This window comes from Equus asinus, chromosome 9, assembly GCF_041296235.1.
Source record: "Equus asinus isolate D_3611 breed Donkey chromosome 9, EquAss-T2T_v2, whole genome shotgun sequence".
Lineage (NCBI taxonomy): Eukaryota > Metazoa > Chordata > Mammalia > Perissodactyla > Equidae > Equus > Equus asinus.
In genome coordinates, this window is record NC_091798.1 from 54,557,140 (window position 1) to 54,571,459 (window position 14,320).

General features: G+C 37.1%; 1 protein-coding gene across 8 annotated transcripts in view; it reads right to left on the minus strand.

Moving 5' to 3' along the window:
- ZNF475 (zinc finger protein 475) overlaps positions 1–14,320 on the minus strand; it is a 60,056-nt gene that overhangs the window by 4,868 nt on the left and 40,868 nt on the right. For 6 of the 8 annotated variants that reach the window (XM_014859572.3, XM_044781093.2, XM_070517543.1 and 3 more), the window contains one exon: positions 3,175–3,355. In XM_014859572.3, the coding sequence (XP_014715058.1) occupies positions 3,175–3,355 (181 nt within the window). Of the gene's footprint in view, positions 1–5; positions 3,045–3,174; positions 3,356–14,320 lie in introns of those variants that run through there. The other 2 variants (XM_070517545.1, XM_044781094.2) reach the window with 1 other exon arrangement.

The following is a 14,320-nucleotide window of genomic DNA, read 5'->3' on the forward strand; positions in this document are numbered from 1 at the left end:
TGGGAAGTTAAAGGAAAAAAGAAAAGAGAACAGAAAAGAAAGAAAAGGAAAAGAAAATGGTAAAACGGATCAGTTTTCATTCTGGAGAACCATACCCTACTTTTTATGGAAAATATTTTCAGGAAATACCTGTTGACTGAGGCTTTTAAACAAATCCTGTTACTTTTGCCAAAAAAAAAAAAGTACTGCTCACTCAAAGGTTGAGTGAAGTTAGCTATGAACCAGAGATTTTTCACTCTTTGGATTTTACAAAGGGGAAGATATTGCTTTATGTGTTATGATATGCATTCTTCACTAATTATTAATATCTTTGCTTATTATCATGCAAATTATTTTCTTGCAAATATAACTTGTGGCCTTCTTTCAGATGCCTCTAAATATAAGCTTGCAAAGGAAAAAGGACATGTATTTGTATTTTCCTCTTCTGTAATCCTTCAGTGGAATGTTTTTAGAAGTCAAAACTGACAGTTGAGAGTGAATTTAAGATGAATTATATCCTAAAAATGCATCACCTCTTTATGGTCATAAACTCAAAGATTCTTTAAATAATTAAAGTGACGAATACAAGCAGAATAGTTAATCTGATGGAAAGAAGTGTCCTTAAGAAAACAACAAAGATAGCTGAGAGATGTATAATCTTCATTGGCAGAGCATAGACAAAAGGCATGTGGCTTTGTTTTAGAGAAACTGTGGGACTCAGCTTTAATAAACCTTATTTAAATAGAATGACTTTAGTACATTAAATTGAATATGTTTTAGAATTGTCCAAAATAGGCCCCCCAAAATGTAGCCAGGCACTCAAAAATATATAACACACTTTTTATCATTTTCATAGCACATATTTTTTCATTAAAGCCCAGGCTATTCTTATATGATTTCTGTCTAATGGTTCACACAACCATGACAAACCTCAGATTCCTTAACATGCCCATTCCTAATGTTCTTTTTTTGATCCATGGGAAATTAAACCCCAGAAAACCTAGTATTTCTCCTTTGGATAAAGCAAATACCACTTTCTATGCAGGATACAAATGTATATTTTGAGTGCTTCGAAAACTGTTGAAAAAAGAACGGTACTTTCTCCTTATTCATATGAGTTTTAATGTGGACTCAGATGTTCCAGAGTATTCATTGATTCTCACTTGTAGATGATTCATCACATTTCTTTTTTTTTTCTTATTTTTGAGGAAGATTAGCCCTGAGCTAACTACTGCCAATCGTCCTCTTTTTGCTGAGGAAGACTGGCCCTGAGCTCCATGCCCATCTTCCTCTACTTATGTGGGACGCCTACCGCAGCATGGCGTGCCAAGTGGTGCCATGTCTGCACCCAGGATCCGAACCGGCGAACCCCGGGCGGCTGAGAAGCAGAACATGCAAACTTAACTGCTGTGCCACTGGGACGGCCCTGATTCATCACATTTCTAAAAGCTTTTGCATAAGGCTTTGGCTTTGGGTCTGGAGGAAGGGTAATTTGAACTCTATGACTACACTGTCCATAGGGTGGAAATGGTAATGGGAATTCTCTTGCCTACAGAGAAAGAGTACCTTCAGAAATAAAAATAGCATGAGGCCAAGAGGAAAATTGCAGGGACGTGCACCTATCAGACCTACCTTTTCCATCTGTAGGCAACAACAGAACAAGGAACCTACCTGGGCTTTCAAACTAGTCACCTCTTCTAGATGTGTGATAATTATGCTCAAGCAGAGAAGTGATAAAGATCAGAAGTGAAGGAAACTCATTTTCCACACCAAATGAGAATTGCTGGGAAGAGCTTTTCAATGAGGTAAACAATCTCTTTGTGGGCAAATGCTGTAATTTCAATACATGACGTTTTCATCTTGAGTTCTTTTCCGTCTATATGCAGAGTCCTCTTCTTAGCAAAGACTGTGAATAGTTGGGTTTTAGCAACATCTAGAAATTTATCGTGACAATCTAGGTTACATTCTGTGGGTTGCTGTAAAACTCTCTTTGGGTCACATTTCTAACAAGAGTGTTCTGGACTGATTGACACTAAATGACCTCCAGGTTACCTCCCAGATCTGCAGATCTATGGCTACGTAAGAAGAACGAATGCACTAAATGATACTCCTCCTAAAACTAAGAAGGATTTTCTTTGAATCAGGGGCTCAACTGAGAAAATAACAATGGTAGAAATGTGATGAGCAAGTTTGAGCTTGCTTGGCAAAAATATTCTCTGAACTACTTTATTCTCATTTCCTAAAAGAGTAGGCATGAGGCTCTGTGATGAGGCCACACGTGGCAGTTTATGGACTTTCAGTTTCCTTTGGCTTGAGCAGTGCTTTACAATATATTAATCGCAAAATTTAAAAAATCTGGACATTTCATATAGATGTCTAGATTTCCAGTCTTTTAATGTGTTATTGAAATGTGTGACCACACTGGGCTAAATTTCTGAATGAATAATACCAGCTGGAACTGGCGAGACAGTCAGTGCTCTCCAGCTCACCATGGGCCCCAACTTCCCTTTTTTCACACCTGCACCAATTTATTAAATTTTGCAACCTGGCTAGTGGACCCTGTAAGCATTTGAGTTTGGTACCTTTGCTCTATGAACACTAAGATACATTTATATTGGAAGACTTGTTTCCAGATGCCCCAAAGGTTTTTTAAGTTCTACATTTTTTAAGTATTATGTTTGATGGTACATGAAAGTAATTTTCGGGAAATATAGTAAATTCCAGTGGGTCCCTCTTCTTTTTTTTTTTTTAAAGGTTTATTTTTCCTTTTTCTCCCCAAAGCCCCCAGGTGCATAGTTGTGTATTTTTAGCTGTGGGTCCTTCTAGTTGTGGCATGTGGGACGCCACCCCAGCATGGCCTGACGAGTGATACCATGTCCTTGCCCAGGATCCGAACCAGTGAAACTCTGGGACGCTGAAGCAGAGCGTGCGAACTTAACCACTCGGCCATGGGGCTGGCCCCCTGCCTCTTCTTGCCCAGTTTTGCCAGCACGTAGTGTCTTTCTGTCTCAGCATCTGAAGGCAGCACTTCGGGCAGGCATTCCAGAACTGTTTTTCCTATTTGGCTGTAGCCAAGAAAGTAAATGTTGCTGATTTCAGTTGTTTAAACAAATAAGAAAAGAATATCTCTACTCTTACAGATTTAGAGAGAAAATCTTCCCTTATGCACTCAAGTCTTTTTTTCAAAAAACTTACCAGTGATGGTCCTGACTTCTGGTTTTTTAGGTTCTGGTCTCCTTAACTCCTTAGGCAACAAGTTGTTTTCATTATGCCATTTTTTTAGACATTGTGGCTCATGGATGGCGATTGATTTTGTTCCATATTCACGACCACAAATGTAGCAAACAATTGTTGGTGGATGTCTTATCATTGTTGGCTGCAAGTAATATAACATATCTGTTAGATAAAGTGTAGGTTTGGAAATTATATTTTAAAATTATAATGCATTCAAATTAGCTAGAAAATCAATATGATGTTTAAAAACTCCAACCAGTCTGATGAATTTAAACTTTATGACAAGAGAACAAACTATGTTATCTGAGTGACTGGGGGCAGTGAGGATGTGGGTTTGAGAGGAGTTTAGGAAATAAAGAGGAGCTAACCAGAATTCTACATATCGGTAGTTTATAAAATGTATTTTCTCATTTAATAAATATCGATTGATTATCTTCTGACTATTCTCCGTGCTAGGAGAACACAAAGATAAATCCGGCATGAATCATCTGCTCAATAACATCTGGCTTTAGCATACTGGTATGTCTGAGAAATAAAGTAAGTTCATTGGAGCGTTTATGATAAACACTGTTGTGCCCACCCACATTGCCTCATGTCAACAGCTTTCTACTGCAAGCACCTGTGTTCTCTGCCTTTTTTGACATAGAGTAGGCTCCACTCACAGGCAGGGCAACTAATCAATTATAGATGGGAGGTGGTGGATAAATACCCAGCTTCCTCTCTAAGGCTGATTCCATACAGTCTTCCAGAAGTCCCCATTGGGACTGCACCACAGTTACTCATTAATGTACTATATAGGCTTCCTTCTCTGCCCTATCTCTCCTCCCACTACTTTGCTGGGGTTTCCTGGGATCATCTCTCAAATAAACTACTTGAACTCAAATCCTTTTCTTAGGATTTCTTTCTGGGAGAACCAAATCTGAGGAAGCGTTAAGGATAAAATGCAATAGGGAGCTTCTGCTTCTGTCTAGGATATAGAAAGTTATGAGAAACACTGCTCCCACCTAAACAATGAAATAAGTCAAATAGCCTACAGAATCATAATTTTTGAGCCCATTGGAGACTCAAAGTTGCAAGGTAAATTAAGAGTTAAAAGAACTGCCTAAGTTTGAGGGTGGATAAACAGAATCAAGAGAAAACCTCCCACACTCCAACTTTACATGAATATGAGACAACAGTTGTCTGCCACAGAGAAAAGGGCGGACAGCTGAGTGCAAACACCTCTGAGGTGCAGGCATGCAGGGTCTGTGTATATAAACTCTCCCATCCAAAACAGTCCAACACTGGGGAGAGGCAGAAGCCTTGATAGAAAGCTTCAGTAATTCAAGAACACAGGATCTGCCTAAATCTGAGGACAGAGCTGGAGAATTAGGCCATGCACTGAGTCCTGGGTAAGAGCAGTCTACTGCTGAAGGAGGGTTGGGAACACTAAGGGCAACTCCTTCTCTGTTGCAGGCATGTAAGGCACACAGGAGTCTAAGAGTATAGCAGAAGAACTAGGAGGAGCCCTTTGGCTCCAGGCCATTCACTGAGTTCAAGGCAAGGGCAGTTTACCACTGGGGGAATTTAAACCCTGTAATGCACTGAACATAACTAAAGCAAAGACAAGATCCAAACCTTGCTAAATTACAGACGACATTGACACACCAATTATACTCACAGCCTGACAGAAGAAGAGGCAAACTTATTTTGAGTATAAGTATAATCTACTCAGAATCTACTGTTCTCTTACACAGAATGTCCAGCATTCAATCAAAATTATAAAGCACACACACACAAAGAAAATAGGACCCACCACCATCAGATATAATCTTAATATAACCAGACTAAGATATGGCCTAGATAACTGGACTATCAGGGTTTTAAAATAATTATTTTGATTAATACTTAAGAATAATTATTTAAAATAATTGTAGTAAATATGTTAAAAGATATAGAGGAAAAGGTGACAGCATGTGTGAATATATGGAAAATTAAAGCAGAGAGATAAAAATTATTCAAGAAAATCAATGGGAAATGCTAAAATAAAAAACATGATATGGGAGATGAAATATTCATTTGATAAGACTTTCAGCAGATGTCCACACAGCAGAAGAAACAATCAATAAACTTAAGGATATGTCAGAAGAGATTTCCCAAACAGTAACACAGAGAGAAAAAACAGTGAAGAAAAAAATGGAATAGATCAAATGGTCCAACATATATGTAATTGGATCCCAGAAGGAGGAGAAAAAAAGTGAAGAAAAGAAATAGATGAAGAAATTATGTCTGAGAATTTTCTAAAATTAATGAGACAACAAATAACATATCCAAAAAGCTCAGAGAAATCCAAGCAGGTTAAGTAAGAAAAACAGAACTAGATACACGATAGTGAAACTACTAAAGACAAAAGATAAGCTTGAAAGCAGTCAGAGAAAACAGAGACAATATATACAAGGGAACAAGAAAACAATGACAAAAATTTCAGGTGATTTCTCATCAGAAAAAATGTGGAGGACAGAAAATAATGGAATGACATTTTAAAAATGATTAAAGAAAAAACCCACTACGATGTCAATTTAGAATTACATATCCAGTAAAAATATCCTTCAAAATGAAGGTGACATAAACACATCTTTAGACAAAAGGCAAAAGAATTCATCCTTGGCAGAGCTGCTCTACAAGAAATGCTAAAAGAAGTTCTAAATACTGAGGGGAAATATCAGCTAGAAATCTGTTCTATAAGGAATAGAAACAGCATAAAATGCAAATAGTTCAATAAATTAAAACAATCTTTTAAAAATATTTCTAATTTTTGTACATACAAATGACAAAATCTCTTTAGATTAAGGGCTCTTTGAAGAAAAATGGTAGCAAAGGAGTATGGAGTTTATGGTGTATATATATATGTAAACTTTACATATATATATGTAAAGTTTTTATGCAAAACTTATTTTGTAAAAAAAATAACTTTACTTATATATATATACATAAAGTTATAGTAAATAAAAGCATAGAATTCTTAGATCTTCCTTGAAGTAATTTTTCACACATAGAATGTGACATGCTGAAGATGCATATTTTAATCTCAATAGTAACCACTGAAGCACAAAGTTATGCAAAGAGGCATAATTAGGGGAGATAGAATACTTAAAAAAAAATTGTTGAGTTAACTACCCCCAAAGAATGATAGGAAAAGAGGAGTAGAGGACCAAAAAAAATAAATAATAAAAGAGGCAAGAGGAACAAATAGAATTAAAACACCAAGGTGGTAGACTTAAATCTAAATATATCGATTATTGCAGTAAATATAAATGGACTAAAGAACACAATTAAAAGGCGTAGGTTGACAGACTAGATTAAAAAACTAAGACCCAATTACATGTTGTTTATAAGAAATGCATTTTACAAACATGGAGACACAAATAGACTACAAGTAAAAGGATAGGAAAAAAATTTCACATAAACACTAAGCAAAAGAAAGCTAGTTTGGCTACGTTAGTAAAATTTAACTGAAATTCAGAGGTTGGAAATCTTTCTTCCAGTTTTGAAGATCAAAGAAAGCTTTGAGGAGGTAGCATTTGAAGAATGGGTAGAATTCAGACCACAAGGACTGGGAGGGGTGGAGAAGACTATTGGAGCCTGGGGAAACAGCATGAGCAAAGCCTTGGGAACAGGAATCTGGAGGTGAGTACAAGGAATAGCAAATAACGTAGTTTGCCTGGTGTTCAGTGTAGCATTGAGAACTAAAATCAGACAGGCAGGCTGCAGCCATGCTGTGAACAACCATGAATGCCATGCTAAGGTCTGGGTTTTGTTTTGTAAATGATAGGAAACTGTTAGGGCAGTAATCTATAAAGGGCTTTACAAAAAGGTCTGGCTGTAATGTATCTAAAAGGGCTAACAGGGCAGCATATCTATGAGAACTTCAGCATTCATGGCTCTGAGAGCAAAGAAATCACAGGTCCAAGAGAACACCAATGTTTTATTCTAGGTAACAGGGCAATAGTGATGTCACTTACTGAAAGGGGGATTGAAAAAGGCAGGTTGGAGAAGGGGAAATAAAGGGATTCTGTTCCGGACCTGTTGTGTTTGACATACTTGTAGAATCTAAATGTGAATAAGTCCAACCAAAACAGGAAATAGAGGCTTATAATTTAGGATTAGCAGGTTTCTGAGCTATTCACACAGAAGAGATGTTTAAAATGATAAAAACTTCAGAAAAGGAGTTTATAGAGAGTATATGGGAAAAAGTTCTTAGGAGAATATCTACAATAAGGAAATTGGGGAAGGGAAATTGCAGCCTAAAAAGATAAAGGTTCAAGTTTCCAGTTAAAGAAACAGAGCATGGGGACAAAAGACTCCATTTAGGATTCTGGAAACACTTCTGGTTTCCAGAAAGATAGTGTCATCAACTCTGTCAAATGTTACAGAGAGTAACGGGTGGTTGAGGGAGGCCGTTAGATTTGATTACCAGTAGATTGTATACCAGTGACTTCTGCAAGTTTAGTTCCAATGTAGTGATGAGGATAAAACTAAATTGTTAGGAGTTAAAGATTAGGTTGAGGAGAAGAAGAATACACTCAAAAAATCTGAAGAAAGGAAATTTGAGAGACAAGCAGAGCTGAAGAAAGATTTGTTTTGTTGTTTTCAGGATAGGAGTGTCTTAGGCAGAGAGAGACTATAGGCTGAAGAGAAAACAAATAATCAGTAGAATAATGTCTCCAAGGAGGCAGGAGGAGATGGGGTCAAGGATGTGACTGGAGATGTTAGCCTCTGAAGAAGGGGAAGACGAAATAGATGAAGTTAGAGAAAGGTTGTTGTGGAGAAGTGAGGCGCAAGACGAGCTCACGTAAGAGGAATTTAGTCTTCAAAGAATGAGGCAAAGTGATCTTCAGGGAATGAAGAGATTTGAATTCTGGGCAAGAGAATAGTGAAAAATATGGGAATTAGGCACTGTGGGGAATGTAATAGTGATTCAATTCGGGAAGAATACTCATCGAGTAATGGAAAAGACCTAGTTAAGTTGAGCTGCAAGAAATTTTAATGGAATTAAATGGCCTTTTCCAATATGTTCTTAAGTAGCACTGGGTGGCATGAAAGCAGAGAAAAATTAACTTGGTGGTGTGGTCTCCTTTGGGGAAATAAAACATGGCAAAATGTGTGAAGGTTTTAGAATCTGCCTGCTTCTAACTAAGACTATTGGGGATTACAACTGCAATGGGAAGAGCACAGAGCAAGATCAAAATTGGAAGGAAGCACATTTGTGATTTCTGCATACCCAAACCGAAAAACAGACTCTAGCTGGGGAAATCCACAACTGACACAGACCAAGCAAAATGGAAAATAGAGTTACTCTCTGCATGATCCAAGTTTTTTAAAAAAGCATATTATTTGAAGTAGAATATTTTTATTATATTATTCTATACTGAATTATGCCAATAGACTATAGTCATCAAAATAACTATAATTGTTTATCCTTCCTTGTTATTAGCCACATAGCAGGATCTATACCTGAAAAGTGACTTTAAAAATATTTGGGGAATTCAAGACCTAAGAGAAAGAATAAGGAGAAGCAATAATTTTCAAAGTATCCACAAGTTCCTTACTAGTTTTTACTTGTTCGCTTACTTGAAAGATTAATTAAGTGCAGGTTTTTTAGTTTAAAAATGAGGGTTTTTTTTTTTTTACTTTGAGAATAATGATTTTATTAAAATTCCATATGGAAAGAATGAGCCAAATGCAGTATTTAACCAAGCATATAAGCAAAATAAATGGCATGGGTCCTAAATGAGGACATTCATGTCACATTGTCAGAAGGTTTCTTTTGAAAGGAAAAATTAGAAGAAAACAGGCAGACACAGAGGCCAGAAGACACGCACAAAGTAACTTAAAGAAATGTGGGAGAAAATTAATACCATAAAAGGGCTAAGATGTTCTATATTATATTTTCCAAAGCTTGTTCCATGCTCTGTATTTGTGGTTGAACTGCAGATGAACCTGCAACATACTCCATATTCTTAGGTTTTGAACATCTTACTCCTAAGCTTACTTTCTAGGGAAGTGCAAGTAACACAGACACTGCTAAAGAGAAAAACGCATCCCCATGGGTCTGAACAGAGGTAAGAGAATTTCTATTATTTTTCATTAATTTCACGATTGTCAGTCTGAAACTTCCAGAGAAAGCTGAACAATCTCCAACTTGTGGTTATTGCCACTACCCCAACTGCCAAGGTATTACTTTTCAGCCTCTTTCTCCAGCATTTTCAGATGGAAGCGGACGTGTGGGGAAGGGAGAGGAGGAACAGGAGGAAGAGACCATAGCCCTGGCAGAAAGGGCAGAAGGCCCCGTCTTAGAAATGCGCTAATGAGACATGGCATAACAGAGCAAGGCAGGGCCAGTGGAAGATTTGCCCAGGGGGCTAGTCTGCCTGGGGGCTTGCCAGGGCCTGCCAATTCCAGGAAAACGTAATTAAAGGAAGGCAAAGAGGAAACCGATAAGTTTAATGTTTCTGCAGAGCAAAGGATTAAATCAACAGTTTTCCTGTCAACATTTCAGATAATATTTTGGGGGTGTGAAGCATTACTTCTTTAACATCAGGGTAAAAGATTTTTCAAAAAGTTAATCTCTTGAATTTACTTCAGTGTTATTTCAGGTGTGAACTGTTTCCTAAACTTCCTACATGAACCGGCAGCTAAATTCTCCATACGCAAAAGTTTATTAAGGCTCATCACAATTTTGCTTTTGTTCTTTCAGTTTCCTGGGAAAGTGTATTTAGGCTGGATACAGGCAGAGGCACTTGAACACTTCAGGGAAAGTTTTCATATGTGTGTTTTTCTTTTAACTTGAATCCACTAACTTTCATATGTTTTAAATCATTTTGCTGGCCACTATTGGAATTATCATTTTATTTTCCACTCAGCATTTTTTTTTTCTTTTCGTTAATGTCTTTTCTCTGTCAGGAACACCTCATGATCGATCTTATAGGCCAGGACTATGCAAAGCAAAGGGAAGTGGACATTTGACAACTTTTCCCCTAATCATTGTAGATGATCTGTTATCCATCCATTCATTTTTACAGTTTAAAATAAACAGCTGTAATACCACCAATAGATATTGGAAAGGGAAATGATTAAGGACCAAGAAAAGAGAATGGTTTGGTGGAGAACCTCCAGAGACATATGGGTGGAAGAGAAATATACATAGTTCTAGAAAATCTAGACTGGGATACCTATTTCAAATAGCTTCAAATGGCTCTCAATAACCTCTCTGGTAGTTCAGGCTGAAAGGAAACCACAGTGAATTGCACAACTCAATAGCTGATAGAGCTTAGGGAAAGAAGCATAAGAATTAGCTAGCAGGAAAAAGTATCCCTAACACTAAATACTGTTGCATGAATCTTAATGAAAGAAATATTGAAAACTAAAATGGAAGTCATTACTAGCAGTTTTACAAAAGATCAGAAACACTCTATGTTTGTTCATTTCTTATATTAACCCACAATGAATATTAAGTAACAGTAGTGTGAAGTTATAGTTGTGTGATGTTATTTACAGGAGAGTTAGGAGACCATGATCCAAAGATGTAGCTTTTTTGGAGATTTGTTGTGAAATAGAAATTAGCAAGTAATATTTATGGGGCAATAGATCCCTTTGAACACCTAATGACTGCTATGATTATCTCTCCAGAAAAATGCACATGTCTGCAGAACTATGGATGTGATTTCAAAAAATTGGTGGACTCTTTAAAACTCATCCATTAACTCCAGGAAGTGAGCTGTTGGGCCTTTAGCCAGAGGCAAACTTCTTCCTCAAATAGATGCTCCTTTGTGTAAGGAGCCATTTGGCACCAATTAAATGCATCAAAAAGTGCTGAGTTGAAACATGCAAGAACTTATGAAATACATCACCTCCAGCTTCAGTGATCTTACGTCCTGCTCTGCCTAGAACAGTCGCTGGTATACCTGTTGTCTTGGCTAAGTATTAACGGTTCCTTCTTTTACTTTCTAAACTGTCCCCATTTAGTCAATAAATTGTATGGTCACTCTACCTCTGATCTCCTTTGAAAAACATTCATTAATAAAATACAAACAATCATAGGATGAAACAACAACAACAACAACAAGCTCAGAAATGTTGAAGCTGTGACGATAAGACTGGTAATGAATCCATTTAAACATAGAACTAAGGCAAAATGACTACAGAAATTATGGTTAGAGAAGGGAATATAAAAGGAACATACCTTGACAAATAAAAATACTTAATTATCAAAAATTGGCAGGAGAAGGAGAGGTGTAAAGATGTTAATAAGACTAAATTCCTCACCTTACATGGCAAACAGTCAATTAAAGCAATGTAAAACTAACTCATGGAGTTGAAATTTTTTTTTCGAATCTTTCAATAATTTATCTTTGTTTTTAATGTTGGTAGATCCTTTTAAGAAGTAATATTCTTTGAGTGAAGAAATATTTTTCTGAAGTTCAGCAATGTCAGTTTCACGTTGGTTTCTTTTTGTTAAATTTGAGTAAAAGTTATTGTATCTCTGTTAATAACTTGGATATGCTGATCTCACTTCCATGAACCAGTCCGCATCTCTATTTATTTATATATGTTTGTGTATACAGAGAGATGTCTGGAATGATGTTGACTAAGGTCAAACTAATGGAGCTTGGGGTAATTTTTATGCTAATTTTTATACTTTCCTAATAGTTTGAATTTTTGTAATGAACTTGTGTTATTTTTATAAGAATAATAAAATGATAAAAAAAGAATATCAACTCCAGAGTAAAAACATAAGCAGGGAGTAGGTAATAAAATCTGTCCTAAAAGGAAAAATCAAGTGAAGCCCAAATTGCTTTCTGAAAATTCCTTTAATAATTGATAAAAGATCATATTCAAAGCTTTGTATATAATACAGTTTAGTATTATAATCAATTAATAGTTGGAACTAGAATTAATATTAGGTATGAATGCAACTTTGCATAGCATAAAACAAAAGTACAAGGCAAAATGAAAATATTTACAGTATCTTACACAATTCTAATAATATTATTTTATTTTTTCAACTGTTTAAAGTTCAATATACATCAGTTAAATGCTTGTATGATGCAATTTAATTGAAGTCCTAGAATTCTGATCCATTTCTTTAAAAAGCAGCAATGAAGGTCTGGAAAAATAATCTCAGGGCAGGATTTAGCTTGAGTCTGTTTCTACCATAACATAATTTAAATATAGCTCTTTAAGATATTTTAGTTTTGTTCAGGCTTGTTTCCCTGGCTTGGATGCATTAACCAAAACATGAATTCACAAATAACTAAATGGGGTTGTATGGTATTCATCTGACATTGAAAAGTGGCAGCCAAAAAGATAACTTGGGGAGTGGATGGACTGAACCATCCCTTGGGTCCTGTGTTGCCCATTGTGGCTGGACTGACAAATCACCGTGTAATTTTCAGCCGCCCAACTGCCCCCCTTCCCTCTGCACTTGATTCTGTTTTGTGCAAACTTGGCTTGTCTGACATGATATCAGGAATTTCTGTGGTTCTCCACGGCTACAGAATAAAGGCCAAACACTTCATACTGACTTCATTCATGGCCAGCGTTAGCGCCGTGAAACAAATCTGCTAACTGCACCAAACTCAGCACCATTCCCAAAGCTGGAGGCCACAGTCCTCAACTTTGCTGCTCCATGACTTTATTCATCTAGTCCTTCCAGCAACAAACATTTAATTGAGTATAGTACCTCCTCCATGCTGGAGGTGTTGAGGATCCCCAATCCTTAGTTTTCCTTAGTAATGGAGACAAACATATAAATTGCTAATTAGAAGGCAAAATTTACAAGTGCCATGGTAGGAAGACATAGTGACACAGGAACCTGAAGTAGGAAGAAAGGGAAGAGTTTTGACCAGAAGCCAACAAAGTGGGTGATATTTGAAGTGGGTTTGTTGAATGGCTAGAACTGTACTGGTGAGGGGAGAATTCCCTCAAGCAAACTGCCAATGACATGACCTTTTCAATAACTAGTTAATATTACTGAAGTATGTTAACATGAAAGCTTTAAAGCCCGTAGCAAAAAGACTGATGAGAGGAAGTGTGAGAGCAAGAATTAGTCCATTCAATACAGGACTGAAACACGAATGGTCAGACCTTGAGAATTCAGTCAAAGTTTGGCACCTTTTCTAAGTGTCCCCCCATCTTCCCACCTTTGTCCTGAGCTCAAACTCCATTCTCTGTCATTAGAAGCTAGCCATGCTTCAGTAGCTGGGTAGGGATTTGACAGACAGTACTAGACACAGGTCTATGCCAAGAGAGCTGGTTCAGCCTCTGCGTTGTTGTGGGAGTCAGGCAGAGAGAGGCAATAAAAAAAGTAATGAAAAGGGTCTTGATTGTGTTGAGACCTGAATGCAAGGATAAGGACTTAATACCTTTGAGACAGAATCAGATCAAGGAATAGGCCAGATGGAGCAATTTATAATTTTCATATACTAAAACATCTTGATTCTTCTATATTGAAGAAATACAGACTGGTTCTGTCTGTACTGAACTAGATAGCAGTCTTAAGTAGTAATAAAAACACTAATGCGGGGCTGGCCCCGTGGCCGAGTGGTTGAGTTCGCGCGCTCCGCTGCAGGCGGCCCAGTGTTTCGTTGGTTCGAATCCTGGGCACGGACATGGCACTGCTCATCAAGCCACGCTGAGGCAGCGTCCCACATGCCACATCTAGAAGAACCCACAATGAAGAATATACAACTATGTACTGGGGGGGCTTTGGGGAGAAAAAGGAAAAAAATAAAATCTTTAAAAAAAAAAAAACACTAATGCAACTGGAAGTATCCATAAATAGATAAACAAAGTGTAATATAGCCATTCGATGGACTATTACTCAGCAGTAGAAAAAGAACTACTGCTACTAGGAACAACATGGATGAAACTCAGAATCGTTACGCAGACAGAAGTCAGACACGAAGGAGTACCTTAGTTGTTGATTCCATCTATATAAAATCCAAACTAAGCTGAAGTGGTTAAAAATCAAATCAGGGGTTGCCTGGAGGCTGGAGGTGAAAAGAGGAATAAAGGGTATCAGGAATCTTTAGGGGTGATGGAAATGTTCTGGATCTTGATTATGGTG